Source organism: Pongo pygmaeus, chromosome 10, assembly GCF_028885625.2.
Source record: "Pongo pygmaeus isolate AG05252 chromosome 10, NHGRI_mPonPyg2-v2.0_pri, whole genome shotgun sequence".
Classification (NCBI taxonomy): domain Eukaryota; kingdom Metazoa; phylum Chordata; class Mammalia; order Primates; family Hominidae; genus Pongo; species Pongo pygmaeus.
In genome coordinates, this window is record NC_072383.2 from 80961646 (window position 1) to 80985327 (window position 23682).

General features: G+C 38.2%; 1 protein-coding gene across 4 annotated transcripts in view; it reads left to right on the forward strand.

The window, feature by feature from the left end:
- Positions 1–23682, forward strand: part of TMTC2 (transmembrane O-mannosyltransferase targeting cadherins 2) — a 458517-nt gene that overhangs the window by 198267 nt on the left and 236568 nt on the right. For all 4 annotated transcript variants that reach the window (XM_054443193.2, XM_063646526.1, XM_063646525.1 and 1 more), the window contains one exon: positions 11823–12651. In XM_054443193.2, coding sequence (XP_054299168.1) covers positions 11823–12651 — 829 coding nt within the window. The remainder of the gene's footprint in view (positions 1–11822; positions 12652–23682) is intronic.

Here is a 23682-nt window from a genome sequence, read left to right on the forward strand (position 1 = left end):
ACACCATAGCAATGGATTTAGAGGCATCCTTCCTTGATACTTGCTTCCCATTTAGGGGTTTCTAATATACTACAAACGCTATAGAGTGTCAGACAAAAACCAAATAGGATTTGAAATCAATGTGTCCTTTCGTGCAATACATGTAAGTGACTATGTTGAGTTATCCTGAATTTTACTTCATTGTGTATTCAGACTTTTTTGATTAATTTAGAAGGTAGCAAGGCACTTATGTTGGTCTTAATTTTCAGTTGTTAATTTTTCTTTGCTAGCGGTTTTCAGCTATTGATCTATCAAAGCTCATCTACATTTAATTTCATTTGGTTTCTAAGAGCTTTTATTCTACTGTAGTAACAACCATTTAAAAATTTATTTTTTAGAACAGTTTTAGGTTCATATAAAAATTCAGAAAGTAAGGCAAAGTTTCCATACACCCAGTTTCCCCTATTATTAGCATCCTGCATTAGTATTGTGCATTTGTTGTAATTAATGACCCAGAGCTGATACATTATTATATCAATAGTTTATTCAGATTTTTTTAGTTTTTACCTAATGTCATTTTTCAGTTCCATGATGTCAGCTGGGATGGCACATTTATTTGTCATGTCTCCTTAGACTCTTGCGTGTGACAGTTTTTCAGGCTTTTTTTGTTTATTTTCTGATTGAGACAGGGTCTAGCTCTGTTACCCACACAGGAGTGCAGTTGCACAATCATGGCTCACAGCAGCCTCAACCTCCCAGACTCAAGCAATCCTCCTTCCTCAGCCTCTCTTGTAGCTGGGACTACAAGCACAAGCCACCAAACCTGGCTGATTTTTGTACTTTTTTTTTTGTAGAGATGGGCTCTTACTTTGTTGCCCAGGGTGGTCTCGAACCCCTGAACTCAAGTAATCCTCCCATCTTGGCGTCCCAAAGTGCTGGGATTGCAGGCCTGAGCTACCATGCCCAGCCAGACTTTGTTTTTGATGACTTTGACAGTTTTGAGGATTCCCAATTATATATTTAGCAGTATGTCTTTCCATTGGAATTTGTCTGATTTTTGTTTAAATGATTAATCTGGGAATACGTCTTTTTTATTTTTTTATTTTCTTTTTTTAGTTTTTTTTTTTTTCTAATTTTCTTAAGTTTTTGTTTGTTTGTTTTTGAGACAGAGACACTCTGTCACCCACGTTTGAGTGCAGTGGCTAATCAGAGCTCACTGTAGTCTTGATTTCCTGGGCTCAAGCAATCCTCCTACCTCAGCCTCCTGAGTAGCCGGGAATACAGGTGTATGCCACCATGTCTGGCTATTTTTTTTTTTTTTTTCTGTAGAGATAGTATTTTATTATGTTGCCCAAGCGGGTCCTGAACTTTTGGCTTTGAGTGATTCCTCCCACCTTTGCCTCTTAAAGTGCTGAGATTACAGGTGTGAGCCATTGCTCCTGGCTGGGTATATGGGTTTTGAGAGGAAGAACATAGATGTAAAATAACATTTTCATCACATCATAACAAGGGTACATACTGTCAACACAACTTACTGCTATAAAGTTGACCTTCATCACCTGCCAGTGATAGTGTTTTTCAGGTTTCTCCACGGTAAAGTTACTTTCTCCCCACATCTTCCCACCCACCCAGTTCATACTGTGCCTTTTGGAAGGAAGTCACTATGCACAGACCGCATCCAAGGAATGGGAATTATGCTCCCCTTTTTTGAGGTTGGAGAATATATATAAGTTATTTGGAATTCTTCTGCAAAGAAGATTTGTTTCTTCTCTCATTTATTTATTTTTTGTATCACTTATCAATATGGACTCGTGAATATTTATTTTATACTTTGGGTTATAATCCACTACCACTTTACTTTTTTTGATGCTCAGATTCTTCCAGCTTTGGCCATTGGGAGCTCTTTAAGTGGGTTCCTGTGTCTCTTTCACACTTGGACATATCTGTATCAGTATACTTTCACGTGTGTTTTGAGCACTTTCTCCCTTTCTGGCACTACAAGTTGCTTTAAGCTCATCTTGTATATTTTCTGTTCCAGTCCTAAAATCAATCCATTTATCCAAGGAGCCCTGATACACTTTATTGGAAAATGATAACAACCATTGAAGGAATAAATACAAAAAAATTTAAGTAAAATTCAGGAAAATATGTTTCAAGTATGATTACATGAGAGACTAGATGATCATCTTAAGCTGTTATATGTTTAGCTGGAGATGTACTAATGCTTTCTGACGGATGCTTAAACTCAGTGGGAAACATGATGGTGTACTATGGGTTTAAGTGAACAAAAGAACTCCTTATAATCCGAAATACTGAATATCTTAACATACTTTTTTATGCCCCTTAATCTTTACATTTTTTCCTCACAAAGTCTGGATATGCCCACTCATTGAACCTCTCTTAATATCTTTTGAAATACCAAACATTATAAAACTCTTTAATCTTGTCTGTTAGTTGGTGTGGGGGAAAAAACAAATGTTTCTAATCTTGTAGACAGGATGATCATTAATAAGGAAACCCATTTTTCTTTTAAAGGGAAACAGAACAACTATGACAACTTGATTATGATGAAACTTTGATGAATCACATGGCTATGTTCTAGAAACAATTCCTAACCATACTTTCAGCCATGCATTCCTTCTTGTCACATGTTCAGAAATTATGCCTTTGAGGGGAGTATCCAGTGATAACTATTTTGGGAAGGAGGAGAGCTAAGAGAAATCCTATTTTACTGACATAAGAAAAGTGATGGATGGTGAATACAAAATAGAAGGTGCTAGATTTTTGTTATGTCTGGATAGCCTTTTCTCTGTCTTATAACTTTCAGAAACTGATTTTTATCTACTTTATTATTACAACTACTATCATTAACAAGGGCTTAATTTGGAATTAAATGAGCCTTATGCTTAAGTAATTTATTCTCGTTAGTTTGCCAAAATGTAGGTCTCATGATGGCTTTAATATTCTGCAGCAGGATGTTTACATTTTTCTTTCATTGAGACTAAAATATTCCTTTTCAGTTTCATTTATGTCCCAGAAAATCTGAGATCAGAAGACAATATTGAAGCTGCTATTATTAATGACAGTTTTTCTTTCATAATAGGGGAGCTGTTATAGTTGAATTTTACTTCACTCTTATTTTTATTTATTTAGTCAAAGACCCCCATAGAAGGGAATAATTCACCACAGGGCTTCTGTAGAGGTATCACCACTAACTAATATGGCAGAGTCTTCTCATTGGCTTCTCCCTCATATTTCAGGTGATATGTGGGGACGATTTTGATGTTTTCTGATAAATTTCACATTATTCACTCATTAAGCTATAGTTATATACTTTCATTCCATTAGTGTGTCAAAAAACTAAGTCATCAACCAGGAATCTCATATTGGCTGACTTTAATTCTATGATTTTCTATGTATGGCAGTTTCAGGAAAAACCCTCTAAAAATTTTATAATTAGAAATATCTATTTTTGTTTATCAGAAAAGTGGGGATTAGAGCTGATTTCCTTTTTTATGTTAAATAACTTTAAAAATGAACATATTCGAACATCTTAAAAATTAGACTTTCGGCCAGATGTGGTGGCTCATGCCTGTAGTCCCAGCACTTTGGGAGGCTGAGGCGGGCAGATCACCTGAGGTTGGGAGTTCGAGACCAGCCTGACCAACATGGAGAAACTCCGTCTCTACTAAAAATACAAAATTAGCCTGGCGTGGTGGCGCATGCCTGTAATTCCACCTACTCAGGAGGCTGAGCTAGGAGAATTGCTTAATCCCAGGAGGCGGAGGTTGCAGTGAGCCGAAATCGCGCCATTGCATTCCAGCCTGGGTAACAAGAGCGAAACTCTGTCTCCAAAAAAAAATAATAAAATAATAAAATAAAATTAAAAAATTACACTTTCGTAAGGCAGACCTATAATGTTTTGTGAACAATTAGGTGAATTAAAACATGAAGAAACCCTGTCCATACTGGTGTGAAATGTATCTGTAAATTTTTTGTTTGTACGGATGCAGTAATTTTCCCATTTATATTTCTACTTTTACAACAAAGTTGTAGTTAGGAAAATGTTCCTCCAGAACATATGCTACTACTTTAATGTGTGCTTTTCATGGAGAGAGGGAAACAGGCAGAAAACATTTGATGACATAAAGGTGAAAAGGTCAAGTTTCTGTATGTGGTGACAACAAACTGCTTGAAAATGGTGACTCGGAGTTGTGTGGAATACTTTTGACCTTTTTTTTTTTAAGAGATGAGGTCTCGCTATGTTGCCAAGGCTGATCTTGAACTCTTGGGCTCAGGGCATCTTTCTACCTCAGCCTCCTGAGTAGTTGGGACTACAGGCTACTACTGTGCACAGCCAATTCTGTTGACTTATGAGCCTTTGTGTGGGATATTGGGAGCTAGGACTTAGCATAATGGTATAAAATGTGTGAGAGAAAGATAGAAACTGACTTTTAAAAGTTTGAGGGTCAGACTTAGTTTAAGAATCATTTATTTGAATTCCTACAAATGTCAGACTCTGTGTTACCCTCTTGGGAGAGATGTGTCAGTTGTAGCTTAGCTCTAGAAGAGAGTGTTTTGATATTGTATATCCCACTGCTGTGCATTTTGTTTTTATATTATTTTCCATTGAATTTAAGAGATGTTCTCATACAATTAAGGTAACAATCGTAAGATAAGTATACTAGAGCATGGAAAATATTTTTAATCTTGAGAAACAATTATAAAATAATAGCTTCAATAAATAACAAATATAGAAAACTGTAGGAATTGGTCATGCACGGTGGCTCACACCTGTAATCCCAGAACTTTGGGAGGCTGAGGCGGGCAGATCACAAGTTCAGGAGTTCGAGACCAGCCTGACCAACATGGTGAAACCCGGTCTCTACTAAAAATACAAAAATTAGCCAGGCGTGGTGGCACACGTCTGTAATCCCAGCTACTCGAGAGGCCGAGGCAGGAGAATCACTTGAATGTGGGAGGCAGAGGCTGCAGTGAGCCAAGATCGTACCATTGCACTCCAGCCTGGGCGACAGAGTCTCCAAAAAAAAAAAAAAAGTGTAGGAAATAACACATCAGTTATCTACTTGCCTATAACCAAAATTTAGATTTGTTAATATATTAATTACATATTTTTAAAATCCAGTCAGTGTAAGTTTAGGTATGTCAAGTTGTCAAACCTTTTAGTTTTTTCAAATAAGCTTTTCAAATAAAGGGGAGCCACACACAGATTTGAAGCCATCTTTTCTGTTATTCATGTACTCATCTCCCTACACTAGAGGTTTCCTTGTCTCATGTTTGGTATAAATACTTCTAGACTTAAATAAAAAATAAAAGGCCTTTCATACATATGTAAGCATTTGTGAAAAATATTTTTCACAAATAAGGTAGTATTTTTCTGAATGAACTTTATGATTCTGTAGCATGCATATTTTGCAACATGATTTTTCACCAGTCATGCTGTTATAGAATGATTTGGTTCACTGCTACATAATATTATGTTGATATTTATGCATATATATAAACATTTATCTCTCTTTGTAATGTATGTAATTTATTTCTTTTATTTGCCATATGGATTCAGACATATGGATATACTATGATTTTTTTATTACCATATTGAAATTTGTATCTATTTCTGTTTTTTCTTTTATAAACAATGCTAAGTATCCTTGTATTTAGATCTTAGAGGTTTTGTTAGAATGTAAGTAACTAACTACAGATTTCCAAGTCATACATGATACAAACTATTAATTTTATTGTGTACTTTTGTCTTCACAACTGTACAATTTATATTTCCCCAACAATGTATGAGTCTACCTGTTCCAGAACAGTATCTGTGAAGTGTATCTCTTTAGTTTTGCACTTTATTTAACTTATATTCGTTTCACTTTAATCTTAACTGGCATTAACTCATGAGATTGAGTATCTTTTCAGATCTTTATGGTTATTTGTCTTTTCTCTGAATTTCCTGGCTATATTATTAATTCATTTTTTTTTCTATTGGGTTTTTTGCCTTTGGTGGCTCATATTTAAGAAATTTTTTCCCCTAATATTCTGGGAACAAATCCTATCTTCTGCATGTTGCAGCAGTACTTGAATATTTTAACTTTGGGTTCTAAACTCCTTTGTAGTCTGGCCTTTGTGATACTCTTATTGTACTAAGAATTCAATTTGTCCCAGAGCCTGAGAAGGAGTATTATTTATGTTTTGTTATGATTTACTTGTTTACAGTGAGGCAAATATACCTTAAAACTTTGTGAAACAAGAGTCCAACAACATTTTTAATATCAGTACTAAGAATTAGAGTTGTACAAGTATGCAGTGACCCTCAACTTTGGCTGCATTAGAATCACCTATGAGATTTTACTTGGACTGGGGCATTAGTTTTTCTAAAGCTCATAATTGATAATGATGGACCTTTAAGTTTGAAAACTATCCTTTAAGCCGTTATAACTCTTCTGTTAAAGTGGTTTTCTGGACAGAGTAGTAGAATGTGTGAAGCTCCAAGAACACACAGGGTCTCTCTTTTTTTTATGAGAAGTTCATATCCAGTGTATAGAAGAGTGTCTGCAACCTTAATAAGTTGAATGAACTAATTGTTTTAGCTACTAAATTGCAATCCTTTTCTAATGCTCCCTATCAAAGATTGTACTTAACTAATGTTTAAATATCCCACACTTTGAAGTCTTATTTTCTTTGTATGAATTTTTGCTAGTTTTAGCTTGCAAGGAGATTCATGCGTTATCTATACTTGCATCTGAGAAATACAAGTGTTAGGTCAGTTTGATACACCAAGCTGCGGATACAGAAATGCTAAGGTAAATTGTAGGGTCACTTGACTCTGACTCCTAGTAGTAGCTCAGTAAAAATTTGCTAATTTGATTTAATCCATAAACCATAGCATAGGGACTAAATTAGAAATGAAAACCATTTCCATGCTTTCTTTTATCTTGTTTTAAGGCCATCTCCATAAGAACAGTTGAGATGTTTTATTAAAAATTGGATTTGAAGAGAGATTTGTTTTTTTATCAGAAGCTCATTTATATAGTTGATTTTTTTTGAGACGAAGTTTGGCTCTCGGTGCCCAGGCTGGAGTGCAATGACGGGGCCTCGGCTCACTGCAACCTCTGCCTCCTGGGTTCAAGCGATTCTGCTGCCTCAGCCTTCTGAGTAGCTGGGATTACAGGCATGCGCCACCATGTCTGGCTAATTTTGTATTTTTAGTAGAGACAGGGTTTCTCCATGTTAGTCAGGCTGGTCTCGAGCTCCTGACCTCAGGTGACCCGCCTGCCTCAGCCTCCCAAAGTGCTGGGATTACAGGTGTGAGCCACCACGCCCAGCCTAGTTGATAATTTTTAATAAAATTTTATGAGAAAGCATCAGAGACACTTGAAAATTGCAGTTTCATACTTTGGCTTATACTTTTTTAAATTTTTATTTTAAGTTCCTGGGTACATGTGCAGGTTGTACAGGTTTGTTACATAGGTGAACATGTGTTTTGACTGATACTTTAAAAGTCATAGCAAATCACAACACTTTAGAAACTCTTCTACTTTAAACATTTTAAAATCAGCTTTATCTATTGGTTTAGTTTCCCTTTAAGAGTGTCACTCATCAGCCTGGGTAACATAGCAAAACACCATCTACAAAAAAATACACATGCACACACCTGTGGTCTCAGCTATTCGAGAGGCTGAGGTGGGAGGATTGCTTGAGCCCAAGAGGTTGAGGCTGCAGTGAGCCGTGATTGTACCGCTGCACTCCAGCCTGGGTGAGAGAGCAAGACCCTGTCTCAAAAATAAATAAAAGAGTGAGTCATTTATTTCGTCCTTACAGAACTCACCATTAAGCTAGAATAAGTATGTGAAAGCATTTCACTTCAGAACCGTAGTATCTTTTGATCTTAGTTGACTGTCAGTTGTTCAAATGAGGGATTATACATGAAGATACTTTAAATGTGAAGTAATACATAAATTAATGTTTGTTAGCATTTTATTACTTATGTTTTCTTGTTTTTATGTCATTTTCATTTTCTCAATACTTAGACATATAATATTTAACATTGAATAGTTTTCATTATTCATATCTTTATAGTCCATTGTATTTAAATTTTCTTTTTAGCATAATAAATGCAATAATATGACCGCATCTGGAATCTCAATTTTATTTTGATAATTATTAAGATATAACAAATTATTAGAGATACTTCTATGAAAAATTAAAGAATAAAGTAGTTTTGCCTTGTTATGACATTTCTGTCTTTAGAAATAAAATACAATTACATCATTGTTAAGGCTAACTACTTCTGGAGTTTAATGACTAGCAAAGAAATCTGACCATGTTTCCTCCTTTGTGTGGCTCTCCTGTCCCTCGGCATCTCTTCTTGCCTGATTACAGCTGTTCTTGTAATGCTTTCTCTCTCCCTCTCTACATCCCCGATCACTTCCACCACAAGATATTGTAATAGAATGGTCTTAGGCACATTTTAAAAATGGGCTTTTGGTACAAATTCAGAATTCAGTTGTCTTTCAAGATCAGTCTTCTTTATCCATGATATCTTGTCTCCTTTATCTTTGCCAAATGGTGTTTCTCACTTGTATAATCTAAGAGTACGCAATTATGTGATTGATCGATCAAGTTATTACAAGTTCTTAAGCATGGTTCTGTGGTTTTTTTTTTCTAAAATCAAGAAATTTTAGAATTATTGCTGGGTAGAATTTCAGAGAAACAATGGAATGGTTTGCAAAAGTTATTCTTAGATGATAATGAGGCTTTGAAGTATTTCGCCAGTTTAAAAGTTAGATTGGTGGGCCGGTCATGGTGGCTCACACCTGTAATCTCAGCACTTTGGGAGGCTGAGGCAGGCGGATCACAAGGTCAAGAGATCGAGACCATCCTGGCCAACATGGTGCAACCCCGTCTCTACTAAAAACACAAAAAATTAGCTGGGCATGGTGGCATGCGCCTGTAGTCCCAGCTACTCACGAAGCTGAGGAGGATCGCTTGAACCTGGGAGGCAGAGGTTACAGTGAGCCGAGATCACACCACTGCACTTCAGCCTAGCGACAGAGCAAGACTCTATCTCAAAAAAAAAAAAAAAAAAAAAGAAAAGAAAAAGAAAAGAAAAAAGTTAGATTGGTGAGGCAGAATGTGATATTTCTCCCTCTACTATTAAAAATTCCATACAGCATTACGTGAATTAATCTTTTTTTTTTTTTTTGAGTCGGAATCTCGCTCTGTCGCCCAGGCTGGAGTGCAGTGGCGCGATCTCGGCTCACTGCAACCTCTGCCTCCCAGGTTCAAGCGATTCTCCTGCCTCAGCCTCCCAAATAGCTGGGACTACAGGCACACGCCACCATGCCCAACTAATTCTTGTATTTTTAGTAGAGACGGGGTTTCACCATGTTGGCCAGGATGGTCTCGATCTCATGATCTCGTGATCCGCCCGCCTCGGCCCCCCAAAGTGCTGGAATTACAGGTGTGAGCCACCGCGTCTGGCCTACTTGAATTAATCTTAATCCAACATTTGACAAGGATGTTTTTAAAACAAGTTAATGCTGTGAATTTGGCACTACTGTATCTGATATTAATGAATAATTCCACCTCTTAAAATTGTCTAATTTCCATCTGGTTGCTGTTTCTCATTTTCCTTATTTTACATGTTTAACTTCTAACCACCTATTCTTTTGCTTCTCTTATTTTATACTCAGAATTACCCCCTTTTAGATTTAAAAAAAAAAAAAAACTTTCATACTTTTGAAATGTAAAAATGGACATATCACCAAAAAGTGAGAAGGGAACCTTAAATGAATTACAAACTTTTTGTTTTGTTAGAGATATAAAAACTTCTAAGATCTTAAAAGTAAGATCTGAGTTTAAAATTAGGGAATAAATAATTTGTGTTAAGAAGGACAGGGTCACCAGTTAGGAGGAGATTATTGTAGGAATCTCAGTGTTGGTACTTGGGACTAGTGATGACAGAAGAGATGGAGAGAAAAAGGACAGATTCAGGATATATTTGGACATGAAAGTTGTGAAGACTTGATGATGAGTGGAATGTGGAGGGAAGGAAAGAGGCTATGAAGAAGAAACTGGTTACATACTATTACTATTCCTGATGGTGACGATGATTGGAGGAGGAACTGTTTTATTTCCGTTGGGGAAGTATGAAGTCAGGAGTTCTATTTTGGGTATTTAGAGTTTGAGGTACCTAAGTGAATATGCCCAGTAGGCAACTGAATAATTGCCTATGGAGGTGAGGGAGGGTGAAGCTACAGTCATTAGCGTACGTTAAGGACGTTTAAAATCATGAACCTTGTTGAGGATCATTAGGTTGAAGGTAGAGTGGAAAAGAGTATTCATAATTAGTTCTGTGGCTTCCAGCAATCAGGGTTGGTGTGGAGGAGGAGTCTGAGGAGCAGAGTCCAGTGTGGCAGTTGTATACAATACGTAGACATTGTTTTCATAGAAGTTGTATATGCTTAAGGTATATTGCCCTTTGTGGGTTGTTTTTAAAACTAAATATTTGGTGTATCCTTTGTAAGGTTCTAAACCCCCTTCTGAATGTCATTGAGTAAGACAATTCTGTACAACGCCAGGATGCTTGCTGTAAAGAATGGCTTTACCATTGAACCATTAAGGTTGGGATATGGTGCCCATTTTAACCCTCCCCACTCTGCCTCTTTAGGACTAAGATTTTTAGATGTCACCTAAGTTTCTTGCTGGGGGAGAAGGACTTTGCCAGAAAATGAACATTAACATGATGTCCTTTGACCCTCCTCACAATTTTTTGTCATTCTCTTGAAATAAGTTAGTTCATTATTGAAGAAGTCATTTTATTTTATTTTTTATTTGAGTCAGAGTCTCACTCTGTTGCCCAGGCTGGAGTGCAGTGGTGCAGTCTCAGCTCACTGCAACGTCTTTCTCCTAGGTTCAAGCTGTGCTCCTGCCTCAGCCTCCTGAGTAGCTGGGACTACAGGTGCACACCACCATGTCCGGCAATTTTTTTTTTTTTTTAGTAGAGATGGGGAGATGGGGTTTCACCACATTTGCCAGACTGGTTTCGAACTCCTGGCCTCAAGTGATCCACCCACCTCAGCCTCCCAAAGTTCTGGGATTACAAGGGGTGAGCCACTGTGCCCGGCCTAAAGTAATTTTATTTTTAAAAGCTGTCATCAACATGAAAAATTTGGGATTCATGAGGAGTGTTTTTGAATGTCGGATGTCACTGATAGCAGCGACAATATGGGGCAGCAGATTAAAGCCTGGTTTATAAATTCTGCAAGGACGGAACTCTTTAAGACAACGAAATGGGGACTGGCTTAGACATAGCTGCATGCCTTTACTCCCTTAGAGACAAGCACAAGAGTCCTGCCATACTACATATTTTTTGACATGACTGCTTTTTGTTTTTCTTCAAAATCTAAACTACGATAAAATGAAAGACAACAGTTATTAGGTGCCTTTATCTTATGCAGAGTGCTAAGTACTGTACATTGTGGTCCCCTTGTGACCCGACATGAATTCTGAGAGGGAAATAAATATATTGAACCTACTTTGTAGAGGTCACGAAATTGAAGCTTTGATTATTGGTATTTTAGAGAGAAAAAATAAGATAATTAAAAAATATATACAAACTACGATTCCACATTCAGGTTTTTTTGGAGATTAAAATTTCTCTAGGCATGCTTGAAAGGTGATGGACATGGAGTCATGTTTTGGAGACATCATGCTGTGTTTTTAACGGTCCATTTAAAAATGTATTTTATCTCTAAGTGTTAAGTGTTCCCATGCTGTACTGAAAATAATCTTAATTTTTCCCTTCTCTCTTTTGGTTTCAGAGGAAGAACTTGTCGCTTTGCCTCAGCATTAGTTTGTTAATTTTCTGGGGGTCCTCCCTTTTGGGTGCCCGGTTATACTGGATGGGAAACAAACCACCAAGCTTTTCCAACTCAGACAACCCCGCTGCTGATTCGGACAGCCTCCTCACCCGCACGCTCACCTTCTTCTACTTGCCAACCAAGAACCTCTGGCTGTTGCTATGTCCAGATACCCTCAGTTTTGATTGGTCAATGGATGCTGTGCCTCTGCTCAAAACAGTTTGTGACTGGAGAAACCTACACACTGTGGCCTTCTATACTGGACTCCTCCTCCTTGCCTACTATAGTTTGAAGAGCCCGAGCGTAGACAGAGAATGCAATGGGAAAACTGTAACAAATGGCAAGCAAAATGCAAATGGACATAGCTGCCTTTCAGATGTGGAGTACCAGAACTCAGAGACTAAGTCCAGCTTTGCATGCAAAGTAGAAAATGGCATTAAAAACGATGTATCACAGAGAACCCAGCTTCCTTCTACGGAGAACATTGTTGTTCTGTCTTTATCTTTGTTAATCATACCCTTTGTTCCTGCTACAAACCTGTTTTTCTATGTCGGCTTTGTAATTGCAGAGCGAGTATTATATATTCCTAGTATGGGCTTCTGCCTACTGATTACAGTGGGTGCTAGAGCCCTTTATGTCAAAGTCCAAAAGCGGTTCCTCAAGAGCTTGATTTTTTATGCTACAGCTACACTAATTGTTTTTTATGGACTCAAGACAGCGATCAGGAATGGAGACTGGCAGAATGAGGAAATGCTGTATAGATCAGGGATAAAAGTAAACCCAGCTAAAGGTAATCTTTTATTTTATGCTTTTGTCTGGATAGTTTACACTTTCAGCCTCTTTATATCTTTGCTTCTTGTCTTAAAACACAGTATTAAGGAGGAAGAAGTCCTTTTATGCAGTACCTGTATCTTTCATTCTTTTTATTTTTTTAAAGAGATATGCCATATAACCAATTTAGAGACATATCCAATATTCCTTACTTGGAGTAAGAAAATATTTTCCTGTGTTTCTGACTATGTTTGTCCAGAAGAATTAGAGCTCCTGTTGTGTAAACAATATTGACTATTCCAGGAATTTAGAAAAGAGCTTGGTTTTCACATTTTAAAATACTGATAGGGACAGCTCTTTTATCATATAATAAAAGTTAGGCTATCCCACTTAAGTATACTTCAGCTCTTCTATTTTCCAAGCATCATCTGAGGAAATACAAGACTTTCATTGAAACCTTTAAAAGATTTGGAGATCTCACTGGCTCTGAATCCTGAAAGTATGTCTCTAGATGTCAGTGTGTACACATTCAGGTATGAGTCACCTTTGGCTATGCAGAGGCTGAATTATCTGAGTGTTGCCAAGCAGTTAGCAAGTTTTTACTTGAGTTCTTAAGTCACTTAGAGAAACACACTTTTCACTACATAATGAGAGTTTTGATTATACCATTCATGATTGCTTTTGATTTAGAAAATGACTTGAGCAAATCTCAGAATCAATAGAGTAGAAAGTAGTTTCCTTTAAAATAAAAAAGTCAAAAGCTATGACAATGGATGACTCTAGTTTAGGCAATTAAATGTATTGGAAGCTAGAGGACAATTATATAAAAATAGATGTAAATTTTTAGTGCAGAAATATATCATAGTAAATAGTACTAAAGAGTCTTGTTCTTCATAAGCCATTGTTATTCTTTTTTGAGACCGGGTCTTGCTCTGTCGCCCAGGCTGGAGTGCAATGGCATGATCTCAACTCACTGCAACCTCCACCTCCTGGGTTCAAGCAATTCTCCTGCCCCAGACTCCAGAGGCACTGAGATTACAGGCGCCTGCCACCACACCTGGCTAATTTTTGTATTTTTAGTAGAGATGGGGTTTCACCACGTTAGCCCGGCTGGTCTCAACTCCTGACCTTAGGTGATCTGCCTGCCTCGGCCTCCTAAAATGCTAGGATTACAGGTGTGAGCCACCACACCTGGCCTATTTTTATTCTTTAAATTATGTTTGCTTATATAGCATTTGAACTGGCATTTTTCTACTCTTTCCAACACAATTCTATATCAGGATTAAGGAAGGTGTAAAACTGTTCCAGAATATGAAAATGGCCTACTAATAGGTGTATATATATATATAAAGACCTGGATACTCCAAAAGCTACTTTGGCATGCTTGTCTGATGAGCACAAATTAAGTCAAGAATTCAGTGAGCAACTACACATTTCTTGAAGGAACTAATTGCTGGTACTTACACTGTTTAATAAATTGCAGGGATTTTAATGGGAAGTTGAAGCATTAAAGTTGAGCTACTGCATAGCATGTAATTTCTCAATTCTCTGTGAAAAATCATTACCATGTGACTTTTCCTAGGTGGTGAGTACTTCACAGTTTATTGAATGCCTGGACCCAAATCTTGTAAAAATTGTTACAATTAGTTTTAGCAGAATACTTATCAGTTAGTTTTTCTGCACTGGTAGATGTAAGGATATGGAATGAGGCTATGTTGCCAATTTTTCTGCTGTTTAAAACATATAGGGAATTGAAAAAAATTCTTGGCATATTATTTGCATCACAGTGTTGTTCTGAGGGTTTATTAAATTTATTAAGTTTCAGGCTAAGCTGCTGTTACAAAAAGCCAAGACAAAAGTGGCTTAAGTAAGATAGAAGCTTTATTCTTTCGTGTAACAATCTAAGTATGTGCAAACACAGAGCTGATAAGATGGCGCCATGAGTTTTCAGGATCCAAGCTCTTTCTCTTTTATTCCCTTGCCATCTCAGTGGTGTCACCCTGTCCTTATGGTCCAAGATGGCTCATTATCACATCAGCACTTCAGCTGACAGGAAGAGAGGGAGAAAGGGCAAATGGTGGGTGTACCCAATCTTAGAGCATATTGCAGAAATTGCACACACCATGCTTGTTCACAGACCACTGGGCACACCTACCTACAAGGAAGGCTGGGAAATGTTATCTTTATTCTGGGAAGCCAAGTACCCAGCCAAATTTTATTACACTGCAAAAAGGAGAGGGCAAGTACTCAGATGCTAGGGTATAAGTAGAAGTCAGTCAGAATAAGTGAAAACGTTTTGTAACGCTTAGGTATTTTCCAGCATTAGCTGGTATTTTTGCCAACAGTTATGATTCTAAATAAGATATTTTGGTACATAGTTAGAATGTTTGATCATTTCTTTATTTTTCCATTCACTAAGTAAAACAATTATTAAACATTTCCTTGGTTTCCAACATTTTCAGGTGTCCATCCTAATACTTAGGAAGTGCTGCAGAATTTAGGCACTCCAAAATATTATTAGCTAAATAAATGTACAGCTGACCACTACCATGATAAGTTCTTTCAGACATCAAACACTGAATTCCTGAAACACCCCACCCCACTCATAGCCCAGTCAACTGCTTTACTTGCAGGCTTTACCATCTCAGTTGATAGCATCTCCATTTCCCCAGCAGCTCTGGCCGAGAATTCCGAAGGTCATCCCTGCCTCCTCTTTTCCCTTCACAGCTGACCTCCTCTTTTCACTTCACAGCTGACATCCATTCCATCAGCAGATCCTCTCTGCTCTGTTTGTAAAAATACATCCAGAGCTTGGCCACTTTTTACCACTATCACTGTTGGCATCATGGCTCAGGTGACCACCATCTTTTATCTTGAATATATATATGTGTGTGTGTGTGTGTGTGTCTATATATATGTGTGTGTGTATATATATATACACACACATAATGCATATATGTATATGTATATGTGTATATATATAAATACATATATATTTTCTTTTTTTGAGACAGAGTCTCGCTCTGTTGCCCAGGCTGGAGTACAGTGGTGCGCTCTTGGCTCACCACAACCTCCGGCTCCCGGGTTCAAGCAGTTCACCAGCCTCAGCCTCCCACGTAGCTAGGACTACAGGCATGCGCCATCATGCCCAGCTAATTTTTGTATTTTTAGTAGAGACGGGTTTCACTATATTGGCCAGGCTGGTCTCAAACTCCTGACCTCGTGATCCACCCGCCTCGGCCTCCCAAAGTGCTGGGATTACAGGCCTTATCTGTAATATTAGTAAAAGACTCTCGCCTCACCTCCCAGCTTGTATTTCTTGCCTTTTAGCATGTCTTGTACTTTTTTCTTTCGACCCAGACATGATGTATTGGGTAATAAGAAATGAGGTGAACAGGCTTTATTGTGAGATTTTATGTAAATCTGTTTAGGAGTTGGACTGTATTTTGCTATAGCCGTGGGTGCCAGAGATGTCACATTCCTCTGGTGGCCTTGTTTTTGGTCTTCCCAGTTGTCTGTGGGCTTTCCCACGGACTCAGTTTGCTTTGCATCTATTTCAGCTGTAATCAACTATTATTATACTGCAGCTCTGTTGGTATGGGGGAGGAAAAATGTTCTATTATTTTACGACTAAATCTTTGCCTCCCTGGGCTACTACCTTCGCAAGTGTTTCTTATCTTTCCTTGTGTCCCACTCCAGTTAAGACAGGAAGGCTAGAGGGGGCTGAGTTGAGAGGAATGGCTTTCCCCCACAGCTCTGGGACAAGGCTGACATCTTTCCCTTGTGGAGTTAGTGGTCTTTTGTCATGACAGATGCTCTGGGTATATTTCATAAGGTTTATTCTTCTCCCACTGCCAAAGCCAGGAGAACATCTTTCTTGGCTCTTCCCAATGACACTCTGTTGGGGTCCTGGGAGGGAAGACCCCCAAAACTATGGGAGTCCCCTAAGACTGCCACCCTCAGGAGTTTCTGATTCCAAAACTAGTTTATGCTTAGTCTTCAGCAGCTTGTTAAAATGAGTAGTCAATTGTTTCTAACAGTTTCTGTCTCCAGCAGTCTCTGCTCCAGGTAAGCTCTCCTGTGCTGTCTCTGGATTTGTCTTTCTCTAGATTTCAGGGTGGTGGTTGGCCCTGCGACCCCAGTTCACTGATGGTTCCAAGACAAGTTATTGATTTTCAGTCTGTTTAGCTTTTTCTGTTTGTAATGATGTGAGTGACAACTTCACATTCTTTAATGTCTGAGCTGAACTCCTGCTTCTATTCACCTTCAAAGTCTATGCTTAACCAGCAGCCCTGGTGACCTTTTGGAAACACAAGTCAGGGCATGGCGTTCCACTGTCCCCAATTATTCTCTGGCTGCCAGTTTCTCTCTAATTGAAGGCACATAACAGTGGCAAGGAGGGAGGGAGGGAGTCAAGGGTTCAAAAACTATTTATTGAGTATATGCTCGCTTCCTGGGTGATAGGTTCAGTTGTGCTCCAGGCCTCAGCCTCATGTAATATGCCTTTGTAACAAACCTGCACATATAGCCTTGGAATCTAAAATAAAAGTTGAAAAAATAAAAATAAATAAAATTAGAGCAGTTCTGTACTTTAAAAACTCTAGCTAGATAGATAGATTATAGATATGATAGATATAGATGCACACAGTATCAGGACCCTGTGTATACACACCAGCCCTGCTGGCCTCTTTGATATGCCTTTTATATCCCAGGTAAGCTCCTGCCGCAGAGCTTTTACCCTTGTCATTGCTTCTTCTTGCAATGTGTTTTCCTGGTTATTCTCACTGGGGTCTCCCTTACCTCCTTTAAGTCTCTGACCAATTGTTGCATTATCAGTAAGGTGCTTTATGTAAAATTGACTGCCGTGCTATAAATTACAGCCACCCCTCCACCTGTCTTATCGAGCATTCCCTGTTCTCTTTCCATGCTTCATTTTTATCTTAGCACTTATCACTATTTGACATACTGTATTTTCTATAATGTCAGCATACACTAGAATGTACGACACAAGAAGATAGAGTTTTTTTTTTTTTTTTTTGAGACAGAGTCTCGTTCTGTCACCCAGGCTGGAGTGCAGTGGCGCTATCTTGGCTCACTGCAAGCTCCACCTCCCGGGTTCACGCCATTCTCCTGCCTCAGCCCCCCGAGTAGCTGGGACTACAGGCGCCCGCCACCGCGCCCAGCTAATGTTTTTTTGTATTTTTAGTAGAGACAGGGTTTCACCGTGTTAGCCAGGATGGTCTCGATCTCCTGACCTAGTGATTCACCCTCCTCGGCCTCCCAAAGTGCTGGGATTACAGGCGTGAGCCACCGCGCCCCGCCGAGATTTTTACATTTTAAAAAATGCCATAGATGCTGCAACAAGGACTGTGCCTGATAAAGCAAAGGCATTCAGTAATGGGTATGTTCAGTATTATTACAGTCATAGTCCCCTTCTCTTTAAAGAGTTCATGATCTGTTTACAGATAGAATGTACATGCATGAAATAAGGCAAAAGTGTGAAATATTATGCCTTTGATATGCCAGGTGGGGATGCTTTATCATGAGAGGGTTAGAATCGGGAGTGGAGTTAGTTTCGGATTGTGTGACTGCATCTGTGTGTGACATATGCTTCCATTTTGATACAAGGCAAAACTCTTCCAATCCAGGTTTCTTATATTTTTTTCTGTTTATAAGATGTTAATAATAATTCTGGCTACAGTTACTTCCTTAGCAATTATGAGACTGGCAGTAATCTTCCTTAAGGCAGATTTTCTTAGTCTCATACATTATTTGAACCTAAGTAAAAGATTAGAAACCCTATAAAGCCAATCTTGTGTATGGTTTTCTGAGATTACAGATGGAGTTAGGATTTTTTTTCTTCCTTTGAAAGCCTTTGCAAATTCTGGAATACTTCAGTATACCATGTGCTTTAATGGAATATGATTTTAAGCCTCATGAAACAGTATGCATTAAAACTGCTGCCTTCAGTAATGGGTCCTGTAGACAGCTGCCAGTCATTAACTGATTGGATGCAAATGACGATGAGTAAACCCTGTCATAGTGACTGTGCTGCTAATTTATGGTTTAAATCTGGATAGCGGAGAAATGATAGCTGATTTGGACTATGTAAACCACAAGTCCTGTCTCATTATGTGGTTGATAATGTCAGGAAAATACTAGACATAGTTGATTACTGTAGTTTGCTGATTTCACAATGACTCTTTGCATTTCTGTGCTTAGGAAAAAGCAAATTTTCTCTGATGACGCCTTAATGAGCAAGCCACATTATATCTGAAAGGGTTTCCCCCACCCGCCTTTAAAGCAACTCATTTTTAAAGCCATATTGATTAGTATTTGCTTAAAGAAAGTATTTCTTGATTCATTACAAAGCAGTTAAATGTGTGATCACCCTTTTTGCTGTGGCCTCCTCTAAATCCCCATGTAGGTCTAGTCTCTGTAGAATTTGGCATCATTGATCTGTTACCATAGCTTTTAAGCCACTGCTTGGTTTTGACTATCTTTCTCCAATTTCCCACAGCTTTCTCTCTTCTATGATTTTTGCTTCCTCCCTAAACTAATCCATTCTTCAAGTTTTTTTTTTTTTTTTCCTAAAACCTGCCTTTATTTTCCCTTCCCTATAGTATCTAGAACATTTCTTGGTATATAGCAGGGGTCAATAAATATACAATTGAATTTCTAAGTTATGTTCTTCATGACTGCCTATCTATGAGGAACTTTTCCACCTGGGTGATCTGCCGGCATCTCAAACTGGTCACCTCTCTTCCCTAAAATCAACTTGTTGCAAACTTCCTTATTAATTAACGTCATAATCCCAGGCTAACAAAGTTATAGATAAGCAGATCAGTGAGCACATAAACATAAAATAATTGTAGTATATATGGCAGCACATCTGGCTTCCTGAAGGCATTTTAAAATTAAGTTATAGATTCAAAATCAAATAGGTTCTGAGAATGGTTTATTAACTCTATGTCAATTTGATTTAAAAAATATATGACTATGGTGGTTAATTGAAAGCAATTTCTTAAATAGTTAAGAACAATTAAGAGTGAATCTGAGGAAAACTTAAGCGCTAAAAGTTGTTTTTAATGCCCATTTTTAATGTACATATGTGAAATGATAACTACAAAAGATGTATGTAAAATGATATACATATTTGGAACTTTCAAGGTGATTATCCTGGCAGTCTGCATTCACTCCCCCGGTGCAAATGACAAACATTACCTTTTTAGATATAGAAAAACACAGTTGGCCAGGGGCTGTGGCTCACGCCTGTAATCCCAACACTTTGGGAGGCCGAGGCGGGTGGGTCACCTAAGGTCAGGAGTTTGAGACCATTCTGGTCAACATGGTGAAAGCCTGTCTCTATTAAAAATACAAAAATTAGCCGGGTATGGTGGCGGGCACCTGTATTCCCAGCTACTCGGGAGGCTGAGGCCGGAGAATCTCTTGAACCCAGGAGGCAGAGGTTGCAGTGAGCTGAGATCCCGTCATTGCACCCCAGCCTGGGCAACAAGAGCGAAACTCTGTCTCAAAAAAGGAAAAAGAGAGAGTCAAAATTGTTTCAGTTTTGCAACGTGTGACATTTTTTTTTCCTTCATAGATTGCTACAAAATTGGTGGTTCTATTTCAGTTTAACATGGCATCAAATTTTAAGAAACAAGTATGTCGTAGGAATATCATTTAGGAAATAACTCACAATTTAAGTGAAACCCAAGCCTCTAAGCCATGTAAAAATTGACTATTTCCTTGTGGATTTTATAGTCTAAGCTTTTGTTTACCTCGAATTGAGTGTCTTTAACTATGATGAGTTGTAATTAACCAGCTAGTTTTGAAATGGTGTAACAAATTCTATTATTATATTTCACCAATAATTTGTCATGATATGTCCAAGGGAAGGTAAAAATTTTTCAACAGAGGTTCAGATTTTTATAAAACATGAAATTTACCAGTTAAGGCCAGACACGGTGGCTCAAATCTGTAATCCCAGCACTTTGGGAGGCCAAGGCAGGCGGATCACATGAGGTCAGGAGTTTGAGACCAGCCTGGCCAACATGGTGAAACCCCATCTCTACTAAAAATACAAAAATTAGCCGGGCATGGTGGCAGGCGCCAGTAATCCCAGCTGCTCGGGAGGCTAAGGCAGGAGAATTGCTTGAACCTGGGAGGCAGAGGTTGCAATGAGCCGAGATCGCGCCATTGCACTCCAGCCTGGGCAACAAGAGCGAAACTGTCTCAAAAAAAAAAAAAAAAAAGGAAAAAGAGAGTCAAAATTGTTTCAGTTTTGCAGCATTTGACAATTTTTTTTTTCCTTCATAGATTGCTGCAAAATTGGTGGTTCTATTTCAATTTAACATGGCATCAAATTTTAAGAAACAAGTATGTTGTAGGAATATTATTTAGGAAATAACTCACAATTTAAATGAAACCCAAGCCTCTAAGCCATGTAAAAATTGACTATTTCCTTGTGGATTTTATAGTCTAAGCTTTTGTTTACCTCGAATTGAGTGTCTTTAACCATGATGAGTTGTAATTAACTAGCTAGCTTTGAAATGGTGTAACAAATTCTATTATTATATTTCACCAATAATTTGTCATGATATGTCCAAGGGAAGATAAAAATTTTTCGACAGAAGTTCAGATTTTTATAAAACATGAAATTTACCAGTTAAGGCCAGACACGGTGGCTCAAGTCTGTAATCCTAGCACTTTGGGAGGCCAAGGCAGGCAGATCACATGAGGTCAGGAGTTCGAGACCAGCCTGGCCCACATGGTGAAACCCCATCTCTACTAAAAATACAAAAATTAGCCAGGTCTGGTGGCGGGCGCCTGTAATCCCAGCTACTCGGGAGGCTAAGGCAGGAGAATTGCTTGAACCCGGGAGGCGGAAGTTGCAGTGAGCTGAGATTGTGCCATTGCACACCAGCCTGGGGGACAAGAGCAAGACTTTGTCTCAAAAAACAAACAAACAAAACAAGAAAAAAAAAATTTACTAGTTAAATCAAGGAGGAAAACCACTATAGTATTTTGTTGAAACTGACTGGCCTGAGTTGTGCTGTAAAACACAGCTTTTCATTTTTACCAGAGATCCTTGGTAAGAGAAACTAGCTAAAAGCATCCCACCAATAAAGGCTGATTGAGAGATAAATAGCAGGAAGTTAAATCTGGTTTCCATAAGGAAATTATGTGTTTTGTCTTCTCAGTCCATCTCTTCTCTATTGAGTAGAAAAAAATAGATAAACAACAGGGCTGGCAAGAATAAAAGGAAGGTATCTCATTGGCTGAACTAGACTGAAATATTTTTTAAAAGCAGATTTACATTTACTGAATTGTTAAATTAAGGCCCATTTTAAATATTTGATTCTTGAAGAAATCAAGTATGGTTGTTTTCCATTTGAGATGGGGGAGTTGCAGAAGTTCATTCAGATGCCTTTAAGAATGAACTGGGGCCAGGCGTGGTGGCTCATGCCTATAATCCCAGCACTTTGGGAGGCCAAGTTGGGTGAATCATGAGGTCAGGAGTTTGAGACCAGCCTGGCTAGCATGGTGAAACCCTGTATGTACTAAAAATACAAAAAATTAGCTGGGCATGGTGGTGTGTGCCTGTAGTACCAACTGCTAGGGAGGCTCAGGCAGGATAATTGCCTGAACTGGGCAGGTGGAGGTTGCAGTTAGTTGAGATTGTGCCACTGCACTACAGCCTGGGTGACAGAGTGAGACTCCTTCTCAACTCCGTCTCAAAAAAAAAAAAAAAAAAAAAAAAAGAATGAATTGGCGCAGAAATGTTTTCCTGTTGTCTGGCTCTAATGATTTCAAGTACAGTTTTGTGGGGCAGGAAAAAAAATCCAGACCACAACAGACTCAGTGCAAGTGGTCCTATGATGGATTATAGATGAAGTGGGTGCCATATTGCTGACTCTTAAGATTTTGAAATTACCCACAACAAAACTTTTAGAATCTTTATGGGCTTTTGAAAACCTTCCAACTTTAAAATTAGAGTTACTTTAGATTATATTTATCACAGTTTATATGCTAAAATACTTGAGACTAGCATATGATTAAGCATGAAGGTAAATTTTTCTGATTTCCATATTTTTCTGTTTCTTAAAAATGTCCTAGGCCGGGCGCGGTGGTTCACACCTGTAATCCCAGCACTCTGGGAGGCCGAGGTGGGCAGATCACGAGGTCAGGAGTTCGAGACCAGCCTGGCCAATATGGTGAAATCCCGTCTGTACTAAAAATACAAAAATTAGCCGGGCATGGTGGCAGGCACCTGTAGTCCCAGCTACTCAGGAGCCTGAGGCAGAATTGCTTGAACCCGGGAGGTGGAGGTTGCAGTGAGCCGAGACTATGCCACTGCACTCCAGCCTGGGCAACAGAGCGAGACTCCCTCTCAAAAACGAAACAAAGCAAAACAAAAAGCCCTAACATTTCTTTACTTTTATTAAATATATATGAAATATATCATTCATAGTCATATAAGTATGCATATACATCATACTTGTATAGTTTAAGGAATACTACTAAAATATCTATTCTGTAGCTTATCAAAGGAATATTACCAGTGTCTTTGAGGACCTTTCCCTATACTTCTCCTTATTTCTTGTTTAAAAAATGGTTTTTTATTTTTTCACCATTGATTTTGTGTACTTACAGATTTTTCTGTAGGTAACTTTTATCAGTAGAGTTTTCCTCATTTCTAGTTTAAGAACTATTTTATGAATTAATATTGATGATGATAGGTTTTCCTCACTTAGTCTCTTACTTTGATGAATTATATTAACAGATTTTCTAATGTTGAACCTGTTTTGCATTCCTAGATTAAACCCAAGAATTGGTTATAATGTATTATCATTCCCATTTTCTTCTACATTTGTTTTTCATCTGTATTTCTGAGTGATTGTCAGTTTCTCTCTTGTGGTATCATATTCTGGTTTTAAAATCAATGATCTTAACCTTATAGAATCAGGTTAGGAGCATTACTTCTTTTTCATTCCCTCAAAGATTTTATGTAAAATTAGAATTATTTTTTTCTTCTATATTAGGTAGA